The sequence below is a fragment of the Lissotriton vulgaris genome, chromosome 2_1, assembly GCF_964263255.1.
Source record: "Lissotriton vulgaris chromosome 2_1, aLisVul1.2, whole genome shotgun sequence".
NCBI lineage: Eukaryota > Metazoa > Chordata > Amphibia > Caudata > Salamandridae > Lissotriton > Lissotriton vulgaris.
In genome coordinates, this window is record NC_141687.1 from 392,894,324 (window position 1) to 392,921,480 (window position 27,157).

The 27,157-nt window shown below is 45.2% G+C and overlaps 1 protein-coding gene across 1 annotated transcript in view; it reads right to left on the reverse strand.

The window, feature by feature from the left end:
• Positions 1-2,098: 2,098 nt before the first annotated feature.
• Positions 2,099-27,157, reverse strand: part of TRAK2 (trafficking kinesin protein 2) — an 845,826-nt gene continuing 820,767 nt past the window's right edge. The window contains exons 27-29 of the mRNA XM_086955254.1: positions 18,332-18,394; positions 3,543-3,652; positions 2,099-2,312 (exon numbers count right to left, since the gene is read on the reverse strand). Of these exons, the coding sequence (XP_086811380.1) occupies positions 2,219-2,312; positions 3,543-3,652; positions 18,332-18,394 (267 nt within the window). The 3' untranslated portion in view covers positions 2,099-2,218. The remainder of the gene's footprint in view (positions 2,313-3,542; positions 3,653-18,331; positions 18,395-27,157) is intronic.

The following is a 27,157-nucleotide window of genomic DNA, read 5'->3' on the forward strand; positions in this document are numbered from 1 at the left end:
TATATGGAGTCTAATGGATGCACAACAGGGCTCTGCACCTCACACCTGCCTTCATGCACTGTTGTGGTCAGGAGTCCCCCATGGTAGGGTCACCCCATGCTTTGCATTCGTTTGTCTGTGGTATACCCGTTTAAACGATGCAGCAGACCCTACAACGTTGCTGCCCATGATGTACCTATTTCGTGTGTGAGGGAAGCTTGCATTGCTGCTAACACGACCATTTCTGTTCTCTTTTTTAAGAGAAAGCTTTCTCTGCTCCTGCCAATGTTGTACCTTTTCTTTGTTTTTGAGGCAGCTTGTATGCTGGTGCTGTACACATTTTACGGCAGATGACGACATTCATTACTGAATATCATGTGTGTTCTGATCTCCTTGAAATTCGCCCAACAAACTTCTAATAATTTAAATTCGCCCAACAAACTTCTAATAATTTTTAATATGCTAGGCCATCAGCATTCAACATTCACTGTTTGTAGCGTACTTCTTTAAATCAAAAGAGCTCGGCATCAAAAGTGTGAAGACCACTGACCCAGACTGAGAGAGCTATAAGAATGTTTGTGGTTATGACTTTATGCTTTTCTTTGCCTACCTTTATATGTACTATTTATTCAGCTGCAATAAAAGTCCTCCTTTTTATAAAGTACAGTACCGACTGAACATAGAAGTGCCTGAATATAAGCTATTGTGTCGTGATTCGGATCTCCAAGTCCCTCCATCTCCTAGAGGAAGCCTTGACTTCTCCCTGGTGGATTTGGGATCCTATAGAGAGCATCTTGACTGTCCAGCTTGGGGTGCATCTGCATTGTAGCCCGGCTACAGTAGTGGTGAATGGTATTATCTAAAGGGTATTTGCCTGTAACCTGTGATTTCTACAGGTCACCAAGAAAATACCTTGGAGTTGGTATACTTTCTATCTCATTGCCTCTACCATTCCCATATGCGACTTTGCTCTCCACCATATCCAAACTGTGTCATCTGTCATTAGCTTACATTTTCTTTCTTCTTACTTCCCTACTATAGACAAGTATTAACGGGCACACTTATGTAGTATAGCGGACGGCCCATTAGCCTAGCTGGTCAATGGAGGCACTGGCATTTACTTACCCAGCAGAGGACCACCCTCCATTTCTACAGATCTTCACCTGCCTGAGGGATCTCTCTGCCTGTGTGACAAGTACACTGTAGGTAGGTCAGAATGCCAGGTGAACTCCTTGTTTTTTCTCAATTCCCAGCATTTATTTTTGTTTTGCTCAAACTTCCAAAGTGGAAGTTTGTGTGTGAAAAACAAAAAAGAAACATTTTCTGCAGTAGGCAAGGAGATTTCTCTGTGCGTGTGGGGGAGCCATTGTAAGATTTCCCTCCACAGGCTCACCACAGTGACTGTCACCGCACCCTAAATTGGGCAGGGTGAGGCCACTGCACCTGGAGGCCCATTGGAGAAGGGTGCATCAGGTCTAGGATGTTTGACTGGGTCATGGAAATGCAGTGACTGTCACCGCACCCTCAATAGGGCAGGGTGAGGCCACTGCACCTGGAGGCCCATTGGAGAATGGTGCATCAGGTCTAGGATGTCTGACAGGAATCCAGCTGTCATGGAAGCGCTTTGTTTTTCCCGCCTCTAAATGAGGTGACTTTGATGGGGAAGAAGGCCCACTCTGCTGCTTATTGATGGGGACACTCCTTTCCAGCCAACCACCAAATGAGGCCCAAAGTTTTGAGCAAACATTCCAAAGTTGCCTACATTTCCCTGCTGAGGTCAATAACAGGTATGGAAGGGTGGGGAGGTTTCAGCGTTCTAGATCGCAGGTGGAATAGGTACTAGCTTTAACACTTCTGGTCTGCCAAGCCCACAAGACCAGTCTAACCAACTGTGACATTCACAACATCTGTCTCAGAGTTGGACTTGAAGGGCAGGAGCTGGGGCTGATAACTGAGTAAGTTTTGTTCCTTGCCCAGAGGGTTAATGACAAAGTTGGCCAGTGAACCATCACAACATCTCGTTCTGCACAAACACGATTACTTCAGTAATTCAAATTTTCCTCACTTAATTCAAATCCCACCCAATCCCCTCAAAAAGACACAGGAGAACTGAAGCATATAAGGAGGAAAACAAACTCATTCATATTCAAGCAATTTGAGCCAAAGAAAAACTGGTGCATTGATGTCATGCATTCTTTGGCCAACCCCGCACAGAGGGGACAGGCAGCACTTTGTCGCTTTAGTCCTCGCAAGGCTGCTCATCAAAGCTGGCAGATTGGTTTGCTTCCGCATATGGATCAGTAGGCACCTCTCGCATCACAGTCAGTTTACGTCTGCGGCAGGAGAAATAAAAGAAGAGATGTTACTGGTGGACAGGCAGCATGTGTTGGTATTACAGCCATCACTCCTTAGGACAAAGGACTGCCCGCCTGGTTCATGAGAAAAGAACCAACAGTGGTGGGGAGGCAGTGCGTGTCACCTTTACATCCCTTATTCCTGTGATCCATGCCCTTATGATACAATACTGGGCTCACAACAATGGACTGCATTCTAGGTCATTCATCAACATGATGTAAAAGTTATTATCATTACTGTGAGCCTTAATGCAGTTACTATTTTTGTTTTCAGAACAGACCCAGCTGTCACTCAAGGCCTGATAGAGTCCTGGTGAAGACAGAAGTTAATATCTACTCTTGGGTCTATGATAGGGGGATGGAGGAGCTTCTCTGTCCAGACTGCCTTCCTGCCCACAGCTGCACTTAATTCTGCATAGCTTTTTTAGGGTGACGGTGCAAGTCTAAACAATATCCAAAATTGATACAAGTGATGCAGATAATGGTAAGTACCATACAAACAAGATCCCCTTCCTCATGTGATTTAGAAATGTAACTATTGTATCCTGGCCGCCCTCATATGTGGGTATTTATAGAGCACAAACTTAGCTAGAGAGGAGCAGTGAACCATGGAGGGAGCCCTGAGATACAAGTCAGATCATTAAAGAGCCCTGAGATACAATTCAGATCATTAAAGACCCCGGAGAATTCAGATATGGGCAGAATATTCAAGAATGATAATTATTATCCTGTAGAGCTGTAGTGTCCACTGAAAAAATTAGTCTTCAGCTATTTTCTGAAGTGTACAAGGTTTGGGAAAGTTCTGATGCTAATGGGAATGTCGATCCTGATAGCTCCAATTGAGAAGGTAGGTATTCTCGTTTTCTATTTTTTCCAGCTTTATAGTTATTGTCTGATTTTTGGTGTGGTGTTGTCCGCCAACCATAATTAATTTCTTGGCACGGTATACATGGGTTTCATTTCTGGTGACCTGGTGTATTTTTCAGCTGGTCTTGAAGTTGAACTAGGCTTGGCGGGAGCCCTTGTATTTCTTTCAGTGGTGGAGTGATATGGCTACTAAACTTAGTTAAGCCCTTGATGATATGTGCTGCATTGTCTAGGACGCCCTTTGGTCGCAGGGGATCATTGTGGTGTTATGAGGGAAATGGGACTGTAGTGTGTTACATCGCTCCTGGTGCACAAGGATTAAGGCTTGGGTGCTTGTTTTACCTTAGCTCGGTGTTTACATGCATCACAGCTTGCATGGCCTTCTTGTGTCGTGCTTCCTCTTGCTTGAGTTTAGCTGCACAATCTTTCTGTGCATCAAGCCGGTCCATTTTCTGGAAAGAAGAAAAGTACAGCAGAGGGGTTATCTTTGCATTAGTTAAGCTTCAGTATCTCTAAGAAACCATTGGACATAAATCCCTATCCATTCTATGAACATGTTAAAGTTACAAGGGTCATCTCAGTAGAGTAGTAAATCAAAAGCCCAACTAGTAAAGTATTACTGTAGACTATATTCAGACATGGACACAAATATGCCTCTACATACAATGTTCTGTTAGGCAACAGAGAACAGCTGAATTGCAAGGGAGAAAAACGCAATGGGTATACCGAGAAATGAATTTTGAACCTGCAATATCAGTGGGATCTTACTACACCTTACTATTGCAGACCGATAAGGCAGCAGTGCAACTGGGGTGCTTGCAATCTCTTGCACAGCAGACATAACCTAGGAATTGGAGCTGCACTGCTTATGTGCGACAGGATTAAGGCTGATTTGCATATGCTTTGCACCTTGTGTGATGGTACAGACACGATGAAGAATATCGCCCCCAAAATCTACCCAGAGGAACTCACAGCGAATTGACTCAAGAAGATGCACATAAAGCAGCTGCCACTACTCTACCCTATCCAGGACAGCCACACCCCACAGGATATAATTCTTAATAAGGACTCACTTGGCCCAGAGAAATGTAGATACTGAGCTACATAAACTTGCTACTGGATTGAGCTGCAGCCCTAAATAAATGGAGGAGGAAATTGGAGTCTATAAACCTGCTCCTATAGTAGCATAAGACTGACGATCTCCAAATCTACTTGCTTGATCTCAAATCTGCTCAAAGGTTTCCAGTTGTGAAATTACCATTTGAAGCAAAGTATCCTGTCTGGTTAGCGTAAGGAGCACGCCATCCACGATATTATGTTGTGTGCCTCTGAAGGGATATTTTCTCACTTTGTCTTATCGGGCCTGTGAAGGATCATATTCTAGTGCACTTAGGAGAGGGGCTAGCAGACACCTCTGCCCTGTTTCCAAATGGACATATGGGGAGTTGTTTCTGCTGACCAGCTTGCTTGTCTTTGGCAAACCATCGTGTGGTGCACCTATCACAAGAATCCCCTGCTGATCCAATAAAACCCTTTTTCAGCATCTGAAGCACGTAGAATAGCTGGAGTCTTTTCATGTGTGGCGTCTTATTTCAAGTGTGGAGTCCTTCTGATATTATCACACGGTTGACAGTCCCTCTCAAACTTCAATTAATCCAAGACTACCAAAAGTGGAAAACATCAGGTCCCAATGGCATCACCCTTGTTAAAATCTTAGCGCCTAGGTTGATAAGGTCTACAGGCCTGTAGGATATGCATTCCATGGCATCTGTCGCATGCTCTTGCATCAACATAATGGCAGTCTCTGCACTACTGATAGTTACCCCCCTTCATAAAGGAGCTCAATAGGGCTATTATGAGCAACACCAAATCACCTGCAAACGTTTTTTAAAAGCCTGTGGCAAATCCATCTGGACCTGTGGATTTGTTTTCACAGACTAAGAAAATAACTTACTTCGCTCCTGTTTCCTCTATCGGTCTTCCTTAGTCTAGACTTTGCCCCTGCATAAAGCTCGGGAGCTAACAAGCGTCTATGTGATCACCCACTTCAGCTGTCATTTGTTCTCTTAGTGTACAAGTGCTGGTGAAAACGTATGAAGTCCTCATCTTACCATACCCATTCCTCTTAACTTCACCCTGCTCATCCTTGATTTCCTCTGCACATGGTCCGTTTAGCTCGATCCTTAATTTAATGACTGGGAAATTAGGTTACGGGTTAAAGGGGTGAAACCCTACCTGAGCAGCAACGACAATACTTGTCAGAGTGAGGACCAAGCAAACCCCAAATTAACCTGTGCTCAATCCTCTGGTAGCTTGGTATAGAGCAGTCAGGCTTAATTTATCTTAGAGGCTATGTGTGTATTATTTATGTGGCACTTCAGACAGTACTAGAGTGAAGACCCCGTCAGTAAGGACTGGAACTAACCTACATGGTTTCTGGGGTCGAACGTCGACACATCTTAGATGCCAGTATCATTAACGGTGCATTTCTGCACTGTGACTTTGTATTGTACATGGCGTTTTAAATGATTGTGAACTAACCTGTTATGAACTTTATTATGAATGTGTGGCATTGTGTAAAATGCCCAACAATTTGATTGTGATTTTTTGAATATTGTATATCACTTGCCTCACTAACTCACTCAAGTCACCCTCCCCCCTGCCTCCACCCAGTTGGGCACACCAACGGTTTATATACTAATGTTTTCTGTAAATTGTTTCTATAATTAATATATGTGCTTAGTGTGATGAAATAACACTATAGCACGTATCAACTTCCTGAATTTTTGTTATTCTTTTCTATAAATGTATTTGTACTGGGACCACTATTCTCTATACAGTAATAGAATGAAAGCACAAAAAAGAAAAATCCCACACCAATTTAGATCACTTGGGCAGAATTTATTAAATGAATCAAACCAAAATGACAAAAATCCAATCAGTAGAAGCTGAGATATGCAATTTTAAAGATTTAAGTAAAAATAGTGCCAAAAAGCCTAAAGTGCCACTCGAGGCTTGTGTGAGGCTGGGAGTAAGCCCTAAGTTCAGGCTTACCACTGTGGAGCTTGGGTCGGATACTGGGACCAGATTGGTACCCCTGGAAGTTACCTTCTCAGTCCAGCGCAAAGAGTCCTATTCATGATCGGGGGGGGTTGCAAAGAGCATTGCAGCATAGTGGACGGTTGTCAATGTAGCACGAAGAGCAGGTCAGGCATCACGGACAGTGGTTGTCGCTGTAGCCTGAAGAGCATGTTGTCATTGCGAGCGATCGGGCCAACTGTTGCGCAGAGCACAAAAGCTTCAATGCAGCTCCACTGCTGCCACACCAATAGTCCAGGAGATGAGGGGTACAACTCAAGGGTCAGGAGCTTACTCCAGCGCGATCCGGGTGGTGGTTCAGGTGGTTAGGAGCCTTTATGGCTCTGTGGTTCTGAATTTGAGTCCCACAGACTAGCACTTGGTGTCACTCTCCCACTGCTCTTAACGTAGATCAACTCTAGGTTCTTTTTTGCCAAGTTTTGCAAGTTTTTTCCTTTCCTAGAAACTTTTGTCAGCTTTAAACGTTTCAACAGTACCAACCACGGACAAGACATTGATCTGAGTAAATGCTCAACAAAGTTAGGTTAAGGTTTGCTTCCTTCCAAAATGGGTGTCTAAACATTCGTTTGTATCAATGTCCTGCCTGTGGTCAGAGACCCTCTGTTTATATATCTATTTCTACAGGTGGTAAGTGTTACCACAGGTTGGCTGGGTCTGTGGGAGCAAGTGAGCCAAAGGCTGGACCTTACCAGGTGGGTGGAGTATCCACGACTCAGGTCAAGCCACAGGCTGGTACCTCTTGGCATTGCAGATCTTGAACAAGAGAGACTGTTGTCCCACTCTTCCCCCTTACCATTTACAAAATGGCATGCTCAAAGGAAGACTAATCAGCAGCTCCTCTCTGCAAAAAGCCTAATCACATTTCTCAAGGAGCGTTGCCTCCTCTCTCCCTCCTTCAGTGTTTAGATTCCCTACCAACAGCTTTACAAATGTCAATAATACACTTGTGTGATAAATTCTGCAAAATTGGAAAAACACAATCTATTGCGGGAAAATAACTCTGTGTTAACGTCGTATTCTCAACCCGGCTGTACCATGCGATAGGTTCACGATAATGCATCAAACGTCTGTAATAAAGTCAATGCGACTCTGCAAAAATGCAAAACACTAACGCCAAAAAACCTGTGATGAGGCAATCTCGATACAAAGCAGTAAAAGATACCATAAAATTAGAACAAAAACAAAGGGAAATGAAAAGAAACGGCGTAGCACCATTGATGCACCCTGACCAAGTGCAGAGGTCAACAAGCCACACAGACGACCAGCAAGGAACAACGGGGTCGGGGAAGACCAAGGAGAAGCGGTAGAGGAAGACATGGTGCAGCCCGCAAGAAAACCAGATCAGTGTCACGGAGGTGACAGAACACTACCATCAACTGAACTACAATTAGACAAACATGAATGCAATCGGAGTGGAAAGGAGGCCTATGGTGGAGGCTAAGACGTGCTGGCATGATGTGAAAAGCCAAACCAAGCACAAACCCCCTGCCAACAGGAAGGAAGCAACGTCGACAGGATGTGGGAGTCCTGCGCTACCGGAGGAGCTGGAGGAAATGGTGGACACAGTCATCAGTGTGGAGACGGTGCAAGGAGTAGGGAGCCCAGACACTGCTCAACAGGACCTGACACAACATCAACAGGGTGAGAAACGACCAGGGACTTGGGGTATGGGAGGAGAGGGGCACAATGGCACACGTGCACAATGATGTGCAGCACACTTCACACCCACAATGACCCTGGATCATGACCCTGATCCCCTTGCCACACTGCAGAACACACACATAGCAATAACAGCACATCCACATTGATGACAGTGTGGCACAATGTGCAACCCCAATCCTGTAGAACAGAGGAACAGGGGACACAAATGGGTCTGCTCATGCGCAGAAACAGGCCAATTACATGTAACATAGTAGGAAACTGAGATGGAAATGTAAGTGTACAACCTCACATCCGTTATGCAGTTCAAATGTCCTCTGTCCCGCATCAAAATCCAGCACCTCATAAACAGTCACAACGTACATTGTCATACAGTCTGCATTTTAACAAGAACAATGCACCTACATACCTGTCAACATAATGTCAACATGACTCTCCCCTTCATATTGCAGAGGGACACACAACCCCTCCAGCAGAGCAGACCAGACAACTCATCAGTGATGCTGGAGAGGACCACCACACTTTCGACACCAACTCCCTACAACAGCACATGGACATCCTAGGCAACCCACTGCCAGGAGTACAGCAGCCAAGCTACTTAAAGGAGACTCCAGCCCCTGCACAGACCACACAGCAGGAAGCACTCGCCAGCACGGCTGGCTCCCAACACTTAACCTAAGCACACATCGCATTCCAAGGCCAGATGTCAGAATGCCAAAAGGACGTGGCCGAACAGGTGCGAGTGGGGTCAGAGCTCATGGAAGCCGAACTTGATCACATAAGTGTGTGTCCAATTCCCACCAGGGACCACATACACCCCACAAAGGAGACCCACACTGCGACAGATAAATGCATTTTCACATTTCCTGTACTGAACCACGCCCAGAGCGCCGCAGTTATCAGTCACACACACACACGCTGGACCTGCGTACGATGTTCCAGTCCAATCCTCTGACATATTGAGTGGGTGGCGATAAAACTACATATCCAAGGTCTTACCCGCTGCCTGCGGTGACATGGTTGCAACCACTGTCCAGTACACTCCAAACACCAGCAGTGTATGTTGACATGGATCTGTCTGTGGTCTGCATACTGCAGTCTGTCTAGCACATACATGCCACACTTGGTATTGTGTGCATTCTCATATCCAGCTCACTTGCATCCTTCGCACATGCTTGGTTCCCACCTCTCCCCACAATCTGCTATTGTGTGGCTGCGGTGCCATGCCGTTGATGGCTCATGTCCATGGCTAGCCAGGTTTCCACAGTAAGTTGTGCTGTCATGTCTGGTGGGTGAGCATGTTGTTTGGCATGTTGAATGTGATTGTGTAACATGTGCGTTTCCAGAGTTGTGAGTAGCATGATTGTGGAGTTGGGGTGTGGGTGTGTTCATTTGGTTCTTGCCAACGAGCAGAGCATTTCCGTGGGTGCATTCCTGGAAGCGCCGGTTGATGATCGGCTGTCGGAACATGTAGGAATCATGCACACTGCCTGGGTAGTTGGTGGCGACGTAGGTGGAGAGTCCCTGGTGGTCCACTTTTGCCTGCACATTGATGGAATGCGTTTGCTTTCTGTTGCAGTAATTGTGTGCTGTTTTGGCAGGGGGCACAGGTAGGACATGTGTGCAGTAAATTTCCCCCAACAAGTGCGGAAAGCCAGCTATGGCGTGGAGGCCTTGCTTGGTCTCCAGTTGTTCCTGTGCATTGTGTAGGACATGAAGGTGCTGGGGTACCAAGCTGATGTTGACATTCAAGAAAGTTCTGATGAACTTTGTTAGGACTGGCTGTGAGACTCCTCCGACTCTGGCGGTTGTTGGTTGGAAGGTACCAGTGGCCAACAGGTGCAGCCCAGCCAGCAGTTTTGTCTGAGGCATGATGTTGGTTGTGCGCTGTGATGGTACCGTCAGTCTATTCAAACTGATGTTCAGGATGTGGAGAATGGTTGTCTTTTTGAGCCTGTAGTGGGCAATGACATCCTCTGCTGTTAGGTCTGTGAGGCTTGTGCGTTTTCTGAGGGTCCGCAGTCTTTGTCTGCGCTGCCTCTGTGGTGGTCCGGGGAGGAAGGGGGGTGTGGCAAGTTCGGGGGGAGGGGGATCTGGGGGTGGGGGCGGTGGGTGCTGTGGCCCTCTTAGGTGTCCGAGCTGTATGTTCATTGGCTCCATGGCATCTATTGTTCTTCTGGTGTGGCTCTGAGCTGGGCTCCCTTTTGTGGTGCAGGCTGTCATGCGACTTTACACCAGGTCAGAGCAGATGTAAAATTCCGGCTGATAACTCGCCTGATAGCCAGTTTTGTGTTCTTATCGCAGATCTTGCTGGTTGTTGTGAATTTTGCGAAGTGGTGTGTTCGCTGTTTTTTGCACGGGATCGCCTACTCTGTATCTCATTAGCGATAGTTGCCGGGGTCATCTGCGGCGATGTTTTTTGCAGCTGCTATCGCAGGTAAACTGGTGATATCGGCTGTTAACACCAGCTTGTAAATAGGGGGTTAATTTTATCACGACTTTGGCTGCAATTAAGTGTTGATAACTCGGTGACAAGTCCTTGAGTATATGCCCCATAGAAAGGCTGGCCACCTCTATGGATTCCCAAAACTAGATATGCTGCCACCACCAATCTAAGTTCCAAAAACCCACAAGAGGGACAGTAATCCACTGGTAATATAATGAGGGTATGCTTGATGCACAACTCCAGGTCAAAGCACAGGGCCGGAATCTCACTCATGTCAAGGTCTGTCAACACACTAGATTAGTGGGAGTCTAGGGCCAAACATTTGAAAAAACAGGATATAAAATACACACATGCAAGGGACATTCCCAACACAACATATATTTTTCCACTTAACTGTAGCTCCTCATGAAGGATCAGTGAATATTGTATTTGTTTATTGTTATGGTCAACCATATGCTATGAATGATTTGTACTATCTCCTCTTCAGCAGTGTATATGCAGGTAAAACTAAATGTATGGTCACCTGATGTTCCATAAAATGGATTTTAATCTGAGGCTTTCCATTCCACAGAATCTGTAACTTCAACTGGTAGGATATGAACTTGGGCACAATGTCTATAGACATTTGGTAGATTTTTTCAATGTATTCCCCACACTGAATTCACTCAATGCCAAGAGGGAAGGAGTGACTTTCTTCCAGCATCCTCCTAAAGAGAGACTTAAGGTAGGCAAAAAGGGATTGCCCATAGGTGGTTGGTGGCAAATCACATTTAAAGGGGTGCACAAAATATACACATAATATATACACATAAACATATATAAATGTACACATACACAACGATATACACAACATAAATATACACGTAAAAAAATCACCTACCTTATACTGCCACACGATGTTCAGCAGTACGCCCTCGTTGTTCTGCAGCACTTCCTGCCAGCACGAAGCCTACAGCCAACTCTCTCATCCAATCAAAACGCTGTTCTAAAGCGTCTTGATTAGCCATGCTCCACGCTCCAAAAGGCACTGTAGGCCTGTGCCCACTCTCCAACTCAGCTGTCCTAGACAGCTGGGTTGGAGACGTTTTAATTGCGCATGTTGGTTTGACTGTAGCAACGAAGCCGGCCAAACCAACATGCACAATGCATACAGACAGAAGTGGCCACTCCTCACGGCTGCCCCGCCCTGCCTTCACGCTCTGTTTGCTGGCAGAAAGTGTAAAAAAAAAATGGTAATAAAATAATTTTAGAACGATTTCATTTTTGACACTTTTTGTCCAATACTGTGGGAGTGGGTGGGGGGAGGCGGGGGGGGGGGTATGGGGAGGGGTGTGACGCTTCCCCGCTCCCATGGAGGAGTCGCTGCTGGTCTTCCGCTATTCCTTTACATTCTGGATCCAGATGTTGTCCCTTCTTGATCTATCTTCCAAGTCTTTACCTTTATCATTGTGGAATTTCACCTGGGTTTTCATTACTAGCCTGACCTGAATCAGACATGAACTGGATTGGGTGGGTTACTTGGTTGAACCCCAAATCTGGAATGTTGCTTGCTTGCTTGCTCTTTAGTTTGCGAAGGCTAATCGCAAGAGGTCTGACTACATCTCTTGTAATCAGCCTCTCTAGTGATTTGGCAAAGTCTTTCTGAGGTCTGCAAGGCAGGCTAGCAAGTTTTCGTGAAAATGGTTCATAAAAGGGTAGCATTTACTCTGTCCAGAAGACCGGTGAGACAGGACCTTATGCTTACCACTAGCCTATCCTGTCCTGTCTACTAAGGCATGCAATTTTCTTATTCTCCATTGGAGTCGGTCATACCTTAGGTCCTTGCTGGTGAAACAGGTTTTGCATTCTGCACCTCAAATGAGGATTTCTTAAAACTTTCTGCACAGCAGGCATCATCGGGAGCTGGGTTTAGATGCTTCCATCTGCCATGAGATCATCCCCACTCCCCACCGCAGGTGCACAGCTAGCCTCCTTGTGTCCAGGCGTCATACATTCCATCAATGCACAGGTGATTGGCATTGTTTCTAAGAAAGCACATCTTTTAGACCAGCAGCTCTCAGTATGAGCATTGATTATCTTTTCTAATGAGACAAATGGGTCATCCCTGCTTGCCACTTGACCCATTTACAGGTGGCAACCTGCCGTACTTCTTCTGTAAGTCAATGTCTCAAAGAGGCATTGATGTAACGCTGTTCTCACTCTCCGCTTGTTCTGGGTTTCCATGGCTACGTTTTTATATGATACTATCTAAAGGTACCTGAGGGCATAAACTAGTAAAAGGCTTAGGTATATGTGCGGTATCTGTAATGTATCAAATGAAAACATTTATATTCAATAGTGCAAAAACTCTCACCCATCTGAAGGCTGGCATCTCTCATCGTAGGGTTACACCTCACACTTATCAGGTGATCTACCAAAGTGTGCTATCACACTTCATGAAGGGGTGCCCTTGATGCCACTGTGTGTGTATGTCCTACTGTTGAGGTGTTTTATAGAAAAGAATAGTTCGGAAAAATGGTGCTTAAAACTACCTACTGGTGGACAAAATTACTTTAGTTACTTTAGTTGTGTCCACAGTGTGTAGTTTAAACAGTGCAAAGAATATTTCCACCGTTATATAATTGACGTTTCAGCCCTTTATAGAACGCCCCTATTTGGGCCATAGGGCTTTCATTAAGACCTTGAACCTCTGTGGTGTATCTCAGAGACTTCATGTAATTTTCAAATATGTGAACAGTACGAAAAAATACTAAACAAGTTATATCCTAAGGTTGATCAAGTGTCCCCCATCCCGAAGAAGTGTGCTGGAATAGAACAAAGGTGTAATAAAAATAATTTCAGTAGATGTATAATTCTGTGTAATAGTAAGCAATTTAAATTGTGAAAGCAAGCTCAAAATAGTAGGAATACCATCCAGTCCTACGATCTCAATGCAGTAAAATGTGTGGAAAAACCATGGCACACCCCACAACTGTAATAATGCCTCATTCAATAATCACATTATCCTTACTCTATCGAGGGTTGATTGTGTGTACCTCAACAGGAGTGTCGCAGAACTACTTATTTTGCTGATGGTATTGATTGTACACACCGTAATTACTTTCCTGTATATGTGTGCTAGTATCTTAACTACATTCACTCCTCTGCTTGTTTTTTTAGGGCTCGCCTGGCGTTGCAGCATGAAGCGCTGCCGCTAGCGAGCCTTATTGTCGCTGTGTTGCCTCCCCCAGTGATACAGACCGGTGCATGAGCAGACACCGGTCTGTGAACGCGCTTCTAAGATGTGGCCCCGTCCCACAGCCTCACAAGCCGCGCGTGCGCCGCCACTGGCACGAGCCACAGGGACCGCCAACGTGCACGCTCACGGCGTCACGCTCCTGCCCTCCCGCGTCTCAGCCAAGGCTGTTCTACGCTCCAGGCCGACGTGTTAGCTATCTAAGTTTTCCAGACCAACCCGACCCTGATTGACTTCACCGGACCAGCCCGGTGCTCCTGTGGTGAAGTTAGCTGGCACATTGACGTCTCAGCCACCTATTCTCTGTGCTCAGCCATCTGTGTGAATGCGACAGGGCAGGCCGCTTGAGTGGCGACAGCGCGCTGTGATCTCTTTGTTAGGGGGTGAGATGTTTCTGCTGCAACGCCAAATTCGACCTGAAGGTATTTGAGGGTTTTACATTAGCACCAATTATGTTACACAGGGACACATTAATTTTTGGCAGGCACAGGAGATTAAGTGATTTGCCCAGAATCACAGGATGTTCAGCCGACGCCCCAGCGCCGGAGCCGGCAACTCTCGCCATTAAGCCACATCCTATCTGGGTTGTAGGGCTGTACTGCCAGGCAGAGCAGAGAGCGAAAGAGGGGGCTTGTGACTGGCTTAGCCACTTTGTATGTTGGTCCGGACAGTGTTTTCGGATAGGACTTCCGATGACAAGCCCTTGGCCGCCAGCTGCACGCGGGTTGGTGCTGAGCTAGCAGCTCCTGTTTTACAGGCGCGCGGCCAGTCACTCGACCGCTGATGGTGGTCGGAGCCAGTCAGCAAAGGCACAGAGCGGCGATGGAAACCAGCAGGTGGGTGCATTTGCTTCAGGATAAGCGAGCATTGTGTAGGCCATCTGTGACATGGCACAACTGCGCTCTCAGCGCCAGAAAGTGTTTACCTATGTCCACGGACACTGAAAGTATGCGAGTTTGCTTCCGCTGTGTCTTCCACGTAATTACAAATGTGCCGCATTTGCCACATAATGCATCAATTGGCATAATTTGAACATTTCTCCAAAATCGTTTCTACATCAAACGGATGAAAAGATAATAAACAGGCAGTGGCAGCCCTTTGCAAAGATAAACTGGCCATCTGCCAATTGCTGCATTCAGGGGTTCAGCAGCTATGCATGGGTGAAATTAAATGAGGTCCAGTTAATCAAATGATTTTCACCGGGCTCAGTGCTTAGTTTGTGCCAGGATTGCATGCGGGGGAGGGGCACTGGCCGCCATTTTTGGGGATCAGAGCTTTTTTTTTATCATTCGTTGTCCCAGAGCACTGAAATGTCGTGCATTTAGCTCCTGCTGTGAGTTCTGTGGCCTCGGGTTTTTCATGAGAACAGATGTGATGCCCTAGGCAGAGTTAAGTAAAGCTGCAGCAAGGGGCAGAGTCAGTGAGGCAGATGGCCTTCAGAACTCCGGAGAAGGTGGGTGTTTGTTTTCACGTTCCTGCTTCTGGCGCCGAGAGTGTCCAGTTGACTGGAACTATTACCCTTACTGATTCTGAGGGAAAGTGCTACCTGAAGGGCCACTATAAATTACAATGACTTTTATTTAAGTATTAATTATTTAAAAAAATTAAAAGCCATTGTTATTCGTAATAGCAATACATCTAAGTCACGTAAATACAACAGATATTGCATTACAAATGCTATAGGTGTCACATTTGCGAAAGTTATAACTATTGGCATTGTAAATGACAAAGCTATTAATTTTGCCATTCTCAAAACCAACACATAAATAAAAAAATTGTCATTTACAATACCAATAGCTCAAACTTTTCTAATGCGAGACCTATTGCATTGCAAATGCTTGTATTAAAATGTGACTTGAGCAGCTCTAGATTTAGGCCAAACATAATAAATATCATAAGCTGGTAAGGAGCAGCATGGTCCCCGGGTGTGTGCTTATCCACTCCCACATTCCTCCCTTTGGTGCACCCTCTTACTTTCTGTTTGTTTCATTACTGTGGCTTGTTGCCCCTGTTTGGTACCTAGACATGTTTAACCAGTTTCTTGCTTGTTGTTGTAGTTGAAGTAAGTGGCATTGTTTTTATCTTCTGCTTACGTCCTCAACTCCCTGTTCAGACCTCTTTATAGTGTGAAATACTAGACGATATTGGCAGTTGTAGGTACCCTAAAAGTTGCTAGGCAGGGTGATTACCCCCTTCTTGTAGGGTGAATGAATGAAAAGTTTAGTGTGTCAATTAACAAAAATTGTTACAAATGATTGAGTGTGGCTCTGTGTGTGTGTGTGGCTCTGTGTGTGTGTTGCTCTGTGTGTGTGTGGCTGTGTTTGTGTGTCGCTAAGTGTGTGGCTCTCTGTGTATGTGTGTGCTCTGTGTGTGTGTGTGTGTGGGTGCAAATGCAATAGGTCTCTCATTTGCGAGAGATTAAGCTATTGGCATTGTAAATGACAATGCCATTTATTTATCTGTTTTCAAAACCAACACATCAATAAAAATGTTGTCATTTACTATGCCAAGAGCTCTAACTTTTGCAAAGGCGAGACCGTTGCATTGTAAACGCTTGTTTTCATTGCAGTGAAGGCTTTTAAGGCATATAATTTAGGTGTATGGCTAGTTACAGTCTTTCGGGGACGCATGTATCCTAACAAATATATTACAAAGTGAACCGTAGCAACAGGATAAGTATAGGTGAATCAGTTTTTGATTGCTTATCACTTTGGCCCAGTTTTACATTTCTGCATGAACCAGTCTATGTAAGTACCTATGCACACAAATGTGATGCTGGAGTCATTAGGTCACATTGTTTAAGGAGTTAAAAGATAACCTTACCATTTAAAATTCTATGGCACATTTAACTCGCTGCAGGCTGGCAACTTTTGGGGATTTTGTTTCACAGTGTGAGGGTGGAGGAGAGGTTTCAGAGGCAGCAGATGCAGGATTCAGCAATGGGGCTTTCAGGCCATCACAGCCTGGTATACAGGTGAGAGGATGGGGGGCTATGAAGAGCGGTAGGTCCAGAAAGAATAGTTGGAATGGGATATTGAAAACGACACCAAGTGGACCAGTAAGTGTTTTTTGGCAAAAGGAGAGGACAGATGACCAAGTAATCTGAGAACCAGTAAGCGAGTTAAGGTAGGACCAGAGCTAGCTCTGCAAGGAGTGGGGATGAACGTTTCCAGCAGCTGAGACTGTAGGGGGAGTGTGAGTTTAGGATAATGTATGTACTGCATACATTTCATATTACGGCCAGGTGCACAAACCAGTCACATAAAAGCTCCCTTTTACACACACAGGGCAGGTAATAAGTGGGTCGTGACTATTGATGCAGCCAGTAAGAGAAGTCACCACCTACTTAACCAAGGCTCACAGGTGTTTACCTGAACCTCCACCTGCTCAAAGCATGGTGACCTCTCCAGGGAAAAAAACAACCCTCAGTTGAAGAATAGCACTAGGAACCAGTGCGGGAGTACAATTTTCTGAAGGTTATTCCCCATTTCTAAGGGACAATCTTGTAATTGTCCAGTGTCCTACTATCCATAATATCAGTACTGATAAATAACCCGAAACGTGCTACAAAAGATCCTGTTTAGAAGACATCTATTGCACTTTAGAGTCTAAACCCTACACTCACCAGTTTCTCAATCTCAAGCTGGCCCTCTCTGACCAAGTTGTTCCGCGCTTCCAGCTCCTCTTGTTTCTTAGCAATTTCTAACTCTGCTGCCTGTTTCCAGAAATAAAAGGAAAATTGAAATGAAAGTTCTTTTTCATGCTTATGATTTCACTTCTAATGGGACTCATCATGCTGTGGTAAACATAGGCGGGTGCATATTTGAAACCATTCACAACCTGTGAAGCTAATTTCCCAAAACTATAAAGAAGCAGGAAATTTCCCATCTTTCATATAGCTTTGGAGGCAGGTTTTGTTGGGGAAAAAGGTCAGTCACATGTTAGAAAAGCCCCTGTTTTCCTGATCAGTTAGAGTCTATGAGACTGGGGCAGAGTCACTCACACAGAAGATTAGCCCCTTAATCACCAGTTGCATACCTATCAACTCACCTGCATTTGATGAATGCCACCCTGTGTTTTACTTCTGTTCACCTGCCTTGGATTTTAATGGGGGTCACCTACTTTCCACATATATATCACCTACCAAAGAGTGTTGATTCTCCGTGCACCTTAAATGCCTGGCTTCACCCGCATTTTGGAGTCAAGAGGTTGATAGATATGCAACTGGGTGGTGTCTGTGAACATCAAGAGTGTTATAGGACTGGAAAAGTCTCAGCCACACCCATGCTGTCAACCTCTAAAGGGGTTTTTCATGATCCAACTTGATTGTGTGTTGTTTTCTATATTTATACTGGTTTAAGCAGATCAGAGGATAGAAGGGGACTCATTCATTGCTCTCCTTTGTTCTATCCAGAGTTTATAGAAGCAGTCACCCAGAAAAAAAAGTGAAATCCTTCCCTCTGTTCAACATGTGAATATTTTTTAAGGTAGTTCGAGGGCCAATGGCGGAGGCAATAAGATACACTTTAGAAAGAGAGCTAGGAAACCCAGAAGAGTCCCGAGTATAAGAAGACTGAGGCTGTCCGAAACTCAGACTCACTATGTGCTAATTAGAAAATTCGCTATTAGCCCTAACTATTACACCTCATCCCACAACATGCTACTCCCCGCAGCTTGTCTCAAATACAGTACCTCCTTTAGCTTTTGTTGAACCTGGGTGGCCTCCTGTGCTCCTTCATACTTCCTCATAAGACTCTGAAGGTAAAAAATAGGTACATAGTGAGACAATATTCCTTCATTTGCAGTGCCCTGGCGAAGACCTGTCTATTCACAGTTCATTATAGCAAGCTGGAGTATTACAATCAGGGCGGTGGCTTGCACAACCATGCCATAGCCATACAACAACCACTGAGCACAAAAGCTAGCTACTGAAACAGTAGGAATAAAAAGTGAATATTGTGTGGGGGTGATAAGGCTATAGATAACAATCCACACAAAAAACCTGGCTGTTCGCCCAATGATCACTCTTTCTTTATGCTAACCGCTACAAATAACTGGTTCTACTAGCGCCAAGACGCCTAAGGGTAAATGTTGCGCTTTATAAGTATTAAAAATAAATAAATAAATAAATAAATATGAAGTTTCATTTTGGAACTTTGTCTAAGAAAAACCTACCTAACTTTAGTAACAATATTTCTGGTGGATACATAATCTTTCTGCAGATTCTCACCTTCAGAATACTTTATCCAGGCTTCAGACTAGTCTGTACAACATTGTGTTCCAAGCGATGACTCTCCAGCACCATAAGGTGGTGCTGTGCAGCTCCAGCTATTACTCTGGATGTGACTTCATTATATTAAGCACCAAAACAACACGCTGTCAGTTCCCGATATTTTTTCCATGCCCCATCCATGCACGCGGAAAGGAACTGAGAGAGCCACAATATCAATAAATACAGCAGCTAACATGATTCCATGCCGTGCAGTCTTGTTAAGTCTTACGCTAACTTTTCGGGGAGCAGGGAGTGCAGTGAGGAGCCATCAGGAAGATTATGCATCCACCAGAAATATTATTATTGAAGGTTTTTAAGTAACTTTTAGGTCTGACGGACACAACTTCCCATAGATTCCTCACTTTATGAATGAGACCAATAGCAGCTCCTCATGGGAGGTGGAAATGAGTAATACCAGTTAAACAAGGAAACCATACACTATAGCTGAGGAAAAGTATCTGTCACTGTATGCCTGAGATGCGAGGCAGAAATGCATGGCACAAGGCATGCAAAGAGGACCATGTAGCCTCCTGGAAATTGGGTTATCTATGGAAAGAACCGTGGGAGCAGCAATGACCCTAGTGGAATAAGCACAACCACATATGGAGGTGATCTTGATATAACGGATGACCCAGTGCGTAGTAGTGATTTTATCACTGTCTAGCCCTTGGTAGATCAAGCCAAGCCCACCAACAGCTGATAATTCACTGTGTCCTGAGAAGTGCATTATATGTAGTACCTCGCATGTCTGGGGTCAGGTTTATTCACTTGCTCCTCCTCCTTGGTTGGGTATGGGAGATGGAAGAAAGATCCCTCATTTATGTCCAAAGAAGAAACTAGGTTTGGTAAGAAGGATGGGCAGGTGTGAAGCACCAACATGTCCGAGGTAGGAAGCTATGAAGTCAACAAACTGAGAAAAGACGAAGTCCTTATGCGCAGAATTAATTGCAACGAGCAGAGCCCTTTTTCAGGGTCAACCGGCAACTGATGCTATAAAAGGAACAATAAATGGAATAGAAGCAAACAAGTCAAGCAAACCTCTAAATAAACTGCGCCACACGTAGAGATGTATACAGGGAAGGCTGAGCTGTCATAAGGCCTTTAACTGTGTTCACTATCAGACTCCAATAATGAAGGGACAGTGCAAACCTCAAGATGTTAGACACGATTTGAAAGGATTTAGGCATGATGACACACCAGCGTGTTCCAGCTACCAGCATAGATGGATTTAGTAGCAAGTTTTCTGGCTGCCAAAATGACTTTCACAACCTCATCAAGAAGGCAAAAGAATTCTAGGAGGCACCGCTCAATCTCCATGCATGCAGCCTCATAGTCTGGAAACTGAGATGGAAGTCATGACTTTCTCGCTTGGGCATCATGTTGAACAGAATGAGCATCCCAGCCCAGCCCAGCGAGGAGGCATCTAGGACTATAGGCACCGCGAGCCTGCAGAGAGCTGAAAGAGCGATCTGTCAGAAGGTTGGCGGTAACAATCCAGCAGTGCAGAGGCTCATGCACCAACTGGTAGACCGGTGCCTGCGCAGAGTTACTTGCTTTGTGTTTCAGCCACTGCTTTCTCGGACATCACTGTAGGGGACACATCTACCAGCTGGCATGAAACACCAACAGGATGCTAGAAGCCATGAGACCCAGAAGGGAAGAGAGCTGCAGTAGAGGGATCCAAGCTTCAGTCAGGCACATTGGAATAAACACCTGAATAACTGAGATCCTCCGAGGAAAGGCCTATGTAAGGGTTATGTTGAGTACATCTCCAACAAAGGTGAGCTTAATTGTGGGAGTGAGGCGAGACACACTGGATGCTTGTTGATGCATGCTTATTGTAAAGCCCAGGTCGTCGAGATGAGTCATCCCTCCCTGCAGATGTTCATGGACCAACACAGAGCACTCCACTTTCACCAGACTGTTGTCCAAGTATGGGATACATGGAATCCTGACCTCAAAAGCAAAGCGGACATGTCTGCCAGCACCTTCGTAAAGGCAGGCGGGCTGTTGTCAGTCCAAACGCGGGAGGACCAAAAACTGGGTTAGGGCGCACCCCACTGTGAACCTCAAGTATCGGCTGTGGGCAGATAGAATTATACAATCAAAGTAGGTGTCAACAACGTGCAGGGACACCAACCAATCTCCAGAGATCAAGGCCAATAAAGCCTAGGCTCATGGAATATATCCTGACATTTTACTGCCAGATGAACAGCAGACAGGGATCCAGCATAGGTCTCTGGCATCTGTCCAAGATGTAAAGGGATTAAAATTCTGCTTCTTTCTCACCTGAAAGCACCACTTTATGACTGATTTAACCAGCAAGGCAAGGACCTCTGTCTCAAGCATTGAGGCATGAGTTGGTTAATATGCTCTAAAGGATGTAGGGTGGTGTGAGGGGTAAGGATAGCCCCTGGATCAGCTCGATAACTCAGTGATCTGTCCTAAATGCCTTCTTATGAGTGACAAAATGGGATATCCTGAGTAAGGATGGGAAGGAGTCAGGGGGGGTTGAAGGTGGCAGAGCAAGCAGAGGACAGCTGGGACTGGATCTCCAGGCTGGTGGCACTACATGTTCCACTCCTTCCTAGAAAGGAGTACTATAGTTGCAGTGGCATCTGAAAGGGCCAAGACAGCTTCAGTTGTCGAGACAGCACCGATGTAGGATACCCACAAGACCTTCGATACAGTTGGTGAAATGGATGCCCAAGGGAGGCTAGGCCCAGAGCCCGGCTGTTCTTAAAACGTTCAAAGGACAAGTCAGTATTATTTCTGAATAGCCGAACAGGAATCCAGATTCAAAGTTAGACTTCAGGATCTGTTTTGATGGGTGTCGGCCATCATTCACCAGGATCAGAGGATGGCTTATTCTTATGATCAGGCTGGCTAACAATCGCAAGCCATAAATTATACATTTATCAGCCTAAAATACAGGTGGCATTAGAAATGTGAAGAGCTAAGCTGCTAGAGGCAAAAACTGCAGGATCTTAGGCATCAAGCTTGTTGAATTCTCTGTCTGGTGAAGCCGTAATAAAGCTTGAGGGTCTAGGTGAATGTAGTGTTTGAACAACCAGATGGGCAGAAGTACAAAAAGTGTAGGTCATCTGGAATGTACCTATGGGATTTCCAGTCTGCATGAGAACCTGAGAGCACTGCCTATTCTCCCCGGTCCACCGCAACATTGTCTTTTGTGTGGAGGGAGAATACGTGCTCATTTCCGGTCGGGAGGTTAGCGCTCTAGCGGCCTAGCCCCCATAAGACCGGAGTGTAGCCGGATTCGCACATCGGACACGCCGGCGGTGCGCCAAAGGCAAGCCCGTCCGCGTCCCGGATTCGGCCTTGTCGGGAAACCCTGGTGGCGGTACCTCGCCTCTCGGTGAGCATATTACGTATAATAGCCTATAGTTGATGAGGCATATGCCCTCACTGAATTGCCATAACTGTATAGAGCCAGGGGAGGCTAGTAGCATAATTAAGTGCAATAAGTGTAAATGGACTAGTTCCATCTGCTCAGACAGGGAAGCCAGCCCTGCTGTAAGAGGGAGGGAAGGGATTTTGAATTTGGCAGGGACTTATGGGCAAGAGTATTTTAGAGCATTTTTACTCAATGTTCACTCTATGAATATAAATGTCCAACATGTATTTGATCTGATATCCGACTTAAGATTGGATATTTTATTTCCAACAGAGACTTGGCTTATGGAATCATCCAACCCCACTTTGGCTACAGCTATTCCTCTTGGGTATGCTATTCTGAGGAAGGACCATACCACTTGGAAAGGGGGGCGCATTGCAATGATCACTAAAAATGATATCTCTGCCAAAGTAATCCCTATGGATGAAATTGAGGGGGCTGAGTGTCTTGGTCTTCAATGCTCTTTCTCTGCTCATCAATCATTGGAGGGAGCTCTAATCTATAGACCTCCCAGCCATGCAGGCCCGTTCCTGAGGAGTGTGGGCAATGGATTGGCACCACTTGCCCTCAGATTTAAACATTTCATAGCCTAGGCGATTTTAACGTCCACATGGACAATCCAGAGAGCCCTGATGCTATAGTATTAGGTGAGGCACTGGAGGCCTTGAATTTAATTCACCTCGTTACGAGACCCACTCACGAGAAAGGCCATACACTGGATCAAGTCTTCTCCAACATTCTAGTACAAACAGAAGTGCCCATTCCTTTAGTCTGGACAGATCATTTTCCGATAGGGCTAAAGACAGCTAAACGATTGCCACCGGCGCATACTATGGAGAAGCAGCCTGTTGTTAAATCAAGGTCTTGTTATAAAGTCGCCCCCAAGGCCCTGAATATTGAGCTTATTGCGCATCCTCTCACCTTGAGAAATAAGATAGAGAGTGATGCTGTTAGCTTGGAAAATTGGATAAAACAAGGTGTTGAGTCTTTGGCCCCGCTGTCTGTACGACCCCAGCTAACAGCAAGAAGACACGCACCCTGGTTCAATGAAACATTGCGTAAATGTAAAAGCGCCTGTAAACAGCTGAAAAGAGCGTGGAGAAGGAACTTTAGTATAGACAGCAAGATACTATACAAAAGGGAGTTAAAACTGTATCATCGAAAAATCTTGGAGGAGAAGAACATTTTCTTTGCAGCCAAGAGCGAGGAATCGGCTAATAAAAGCAAGGACATTTTAAAAATTGTGAAGCATTTTACATCACCCGCAGCAGCGACCGTCAAGTGCGAAGCATCTGAAAATTGGTCATGTCAGTTAGCTTCTTTTTTTCATAAAAAAATTGCAGACATTCCATCCTCCCTAGTTTCTACCCTGGAAAAACTGACTAAGTCGCAGTCCCTTAGTACAAATCTCTAACGCACAGCTATCTTTCTCCAGTTTCCCATTATTACTCTGGAACACTCCCTTAAGATAATGAAGAATTTAAAATCTGGTTCACCCTCGGATCCGTGCTCGGCTAAAATTCTTGCGGTGGTGGCTGATCTCATCAACCAAGAGGTCAATACAGTTTTTAATTTGTCATTAAGCAGTGGCCAGGTTCCATCTTTTTGGAAAAGGGACAAAATATTGCCTCTGCTAAAGAAGCCTACGGCAGATCCTCTATTAGTATCCAACTACAGACCCATCTCACGCCTGCCTTTTTTCGCTAAAACAATTGAAAAATATGTGAACACTGTAACTTCCAAATTTATTGAATTGCAAAACCACCTTCATACAAGTCAATCTGGCTTCCGCCCTAATTTTAGTACGGAGACAGCTCTTCTCGAGATCCTGGAATCCATCAAAGAGACTCTTGATTCAGGTGGGAGAGGGGCGCTGATACTGTTAGATCTGTCAGCCTTTGTCGACACCGTGCCCCATGATAGACTCCTTCTGAGATTGAGAGAGTGTGGAGCAGGGGGCACAGTGCTGGAATGGTTCTCCTCCTTTTTGGATGAGAGAAGCCAGAAGGTTTGGACCCCCCTTTCTCTTCCTGTTTGCCTCATATGACGGTTGGTGTGCCCCAAGGGCCTATTTTGAGTCCATTGTTGTTCAATCTGTATATGGCTCCCCTTGCCCTTGTGGGGGAAGATGCAGGTGCATTAACAATATCCTACGCTGATGACACAGCTGTTGTTTACGTGTAAAAAGGGCGAGGACTTTGATGGGGAGAAGATAAACAATTGCCTAAGTAAAGTTTTCGATCGGTTTAAATGCAACCAGCTACAGTGCAACCCGGAGAAGTTCAAGGTGATTCTCTTCGGACCTCTTGCCCCAGATGCTTGGAAGCATTGATGGCCTTTAGACATGCCCCCCCCCCCCCCCCCGCAGACATTTGCCGGTGTAGTGAGAAATCTAGGGGTTAAAATGGATAACTCACTGGATATGAAGAAACAAGTACAATCTGTTGCTGGAATCTGCTATGGCAACTTGAAAATGCTTAGGAGATTTTTGCCACTCCTGTCGCTGTCGCAGAGAAGGACAGTGGTCCAAGCTCTTCTTACCTCAAGGCTGGACTACGTCAATGTCCTCCATCTGAGCCTTCCAGAATGTTTATTAAATAAACTTCAAGTGGTTCAGAATGTGGCAGCGACATCTATTCTCAGGCTGGGCCCCAGAGTACGGATCGCGCCTCATCTAAATACCCTGCACTGGCTTCCCATTCATAGCAGAATCCAGTTCAAGGCTTTGACATTGGTCTTCAAAGCGCTGCATAACACCGGAGCACATTGCATTAGAAGACGTGTGATGTCTTACACGCCCGGTAGACTTTTATGATTATTCGGTAGGCTACTTCGGAGGTTCAAGCGCCTGCTGCGGAGTTAGCCTGCCACCCTCACAGAATGATTACAAAGAACACTGCACGTGAACCAAAAGCCAATTCCTCTTCTGTGGTGAGCAGTGTGAACAGTGCATGTTACGGTGAACAAGAAATCACGGGGCAATAAGAATCACCCTCAGCCCTGATTAATGTTCATCTAGTAAAAGCACTAGGTTCTCAGACTTTAGCTCAACGGCCGTCCCAGGACCGGGCCAGTGCGCCACTGTCTTATTTCCTGCATACTTCGGGGTACAGGACCACCTTTTGGTGAAACTGAATCTTTAGACATCCAGTTAACACAACTTGCCTGTGAGGCAGAGTGGGGAAAAATGCTTGGGCCTTTAAAGATAGCGCTGCGTTTCCAGAGAATCAGTAGTGGTAACGGAGTTCTAATCTCAGCTTCAATTGTGTGATCCTGAACAAATCGCTGCATTTGCTCGTGTCACAAACCTTGCAATTATCAAAATACAGGTGCGTTTAGACTAACTGCTGCTAAGCACTGTATAAATGCAATGCAATAGGTCTCGCATTTACGCAAATTTAAGCTATTGCCTTTGTAAATGACAATGTCTTTTATTAATGTTTTCAAAACCAAAATACTAGGCATAGCCATTTACAATGCCAATAGCTCAAACTCGTGTAACTGCAGGACCTATTGCATTGTAAATGCTTGTTGTATTGATGAATTGAGTTCTTTATAGAATGTCTGATTTCCCAGCGCCTAGCGGACAGGAGGGACAGCTTGGAGAAGAGAGCTAAAATAACCAGGGTTTCAGTTCCTTACGGAAGGTAGATAAGTAAGCATAGCATCTCAGAGACTCACAGAGGGTGTTCCATTGCTTAGGACCCAAAAAGGAAAAGTAGCAATCACCCATCCGGGTGTGACTGATTCCGGGGACTATAAAGAGAGATCGGTTGCTCGAGCGCAGGGTAGCAATGTCCAGGGAGGTGGTAAGGAGCTACCTGTTTTTGCAGGTATCAAGGAACTGGGCACGTGCTGATTCGTACATAGTACTGAAAACACCACTGGGTTTGGGCTCCCAACAGTAAGGCCAAGCCTCAATTTAAAAAAAGAACCACACACATGCCAATACTGCTACCTGATTCCAACTCTTTTACTCTAGAGCAGCCATATTGAAAGTCCAACAATATATGCCATAGACGACCTTTTCAGTCTGAAATGAATCTTTTTTTTAATTTCAATATTTTCACATATCAAAATTCAAATTTGAATAATTCTGCACATTTTTAAATCTTTACACGTTGCACATAAAAACTTTTTCAATAAAAAATTCTTCAGCCATTCACCATTCTTCCATTCTATCCACTTTCACATTTTCTTTGTACTGTATTCGCATTCACTCACTACACCCCAGCATTCACCCATAAGAAAAACCTTTAATTTTCTTTTTTAGACTTTTTCAAAAAACCTTTTAAATACAAGCCATAGAACTCCATTTTACAGCATAGATGTTTTGAGTCTAACAACTTTAACTGGCCAAAACATAAACTGGTCTACGCGTTTCAAACTCCTTCCACTTGTGGAGTTCTCGTCAGGACCAACCTGGAAAACAAACAAAAAAAACTCTTACAGTAACTCTAGATGCCACACTTCTTCTTAAATAATAAAGAGTTTGTAAAGCGCCTGGTTACACTAGCTCTTGTGTCCCCGCGCTGCGGCCCGAGGAAGCTACAGAGAAGAGCCGAAAAGGTCAGGCAGAAGGCTCAGGGGCTCTATGTCTGGGAGAGCCATGTCTTCAGTCTTTTCCTAAAGATTTCCTCTGATTGTTCCATTCGAAGGTCAGAGGGAAGTGCGTTCCACTGCTTGGCTGCCAGGTGGCGGAAAGAACGGCCTCCCATTCTCATTCTTTTTATTACTGGGACTTGCACCAGCCCTAAGCCCTGGGAACGCAGGGCCCTGGTTGGAGTGTAGGGGGACAGTAGGTTGTGCAAGTATTTTGGGCCTTTCCTCA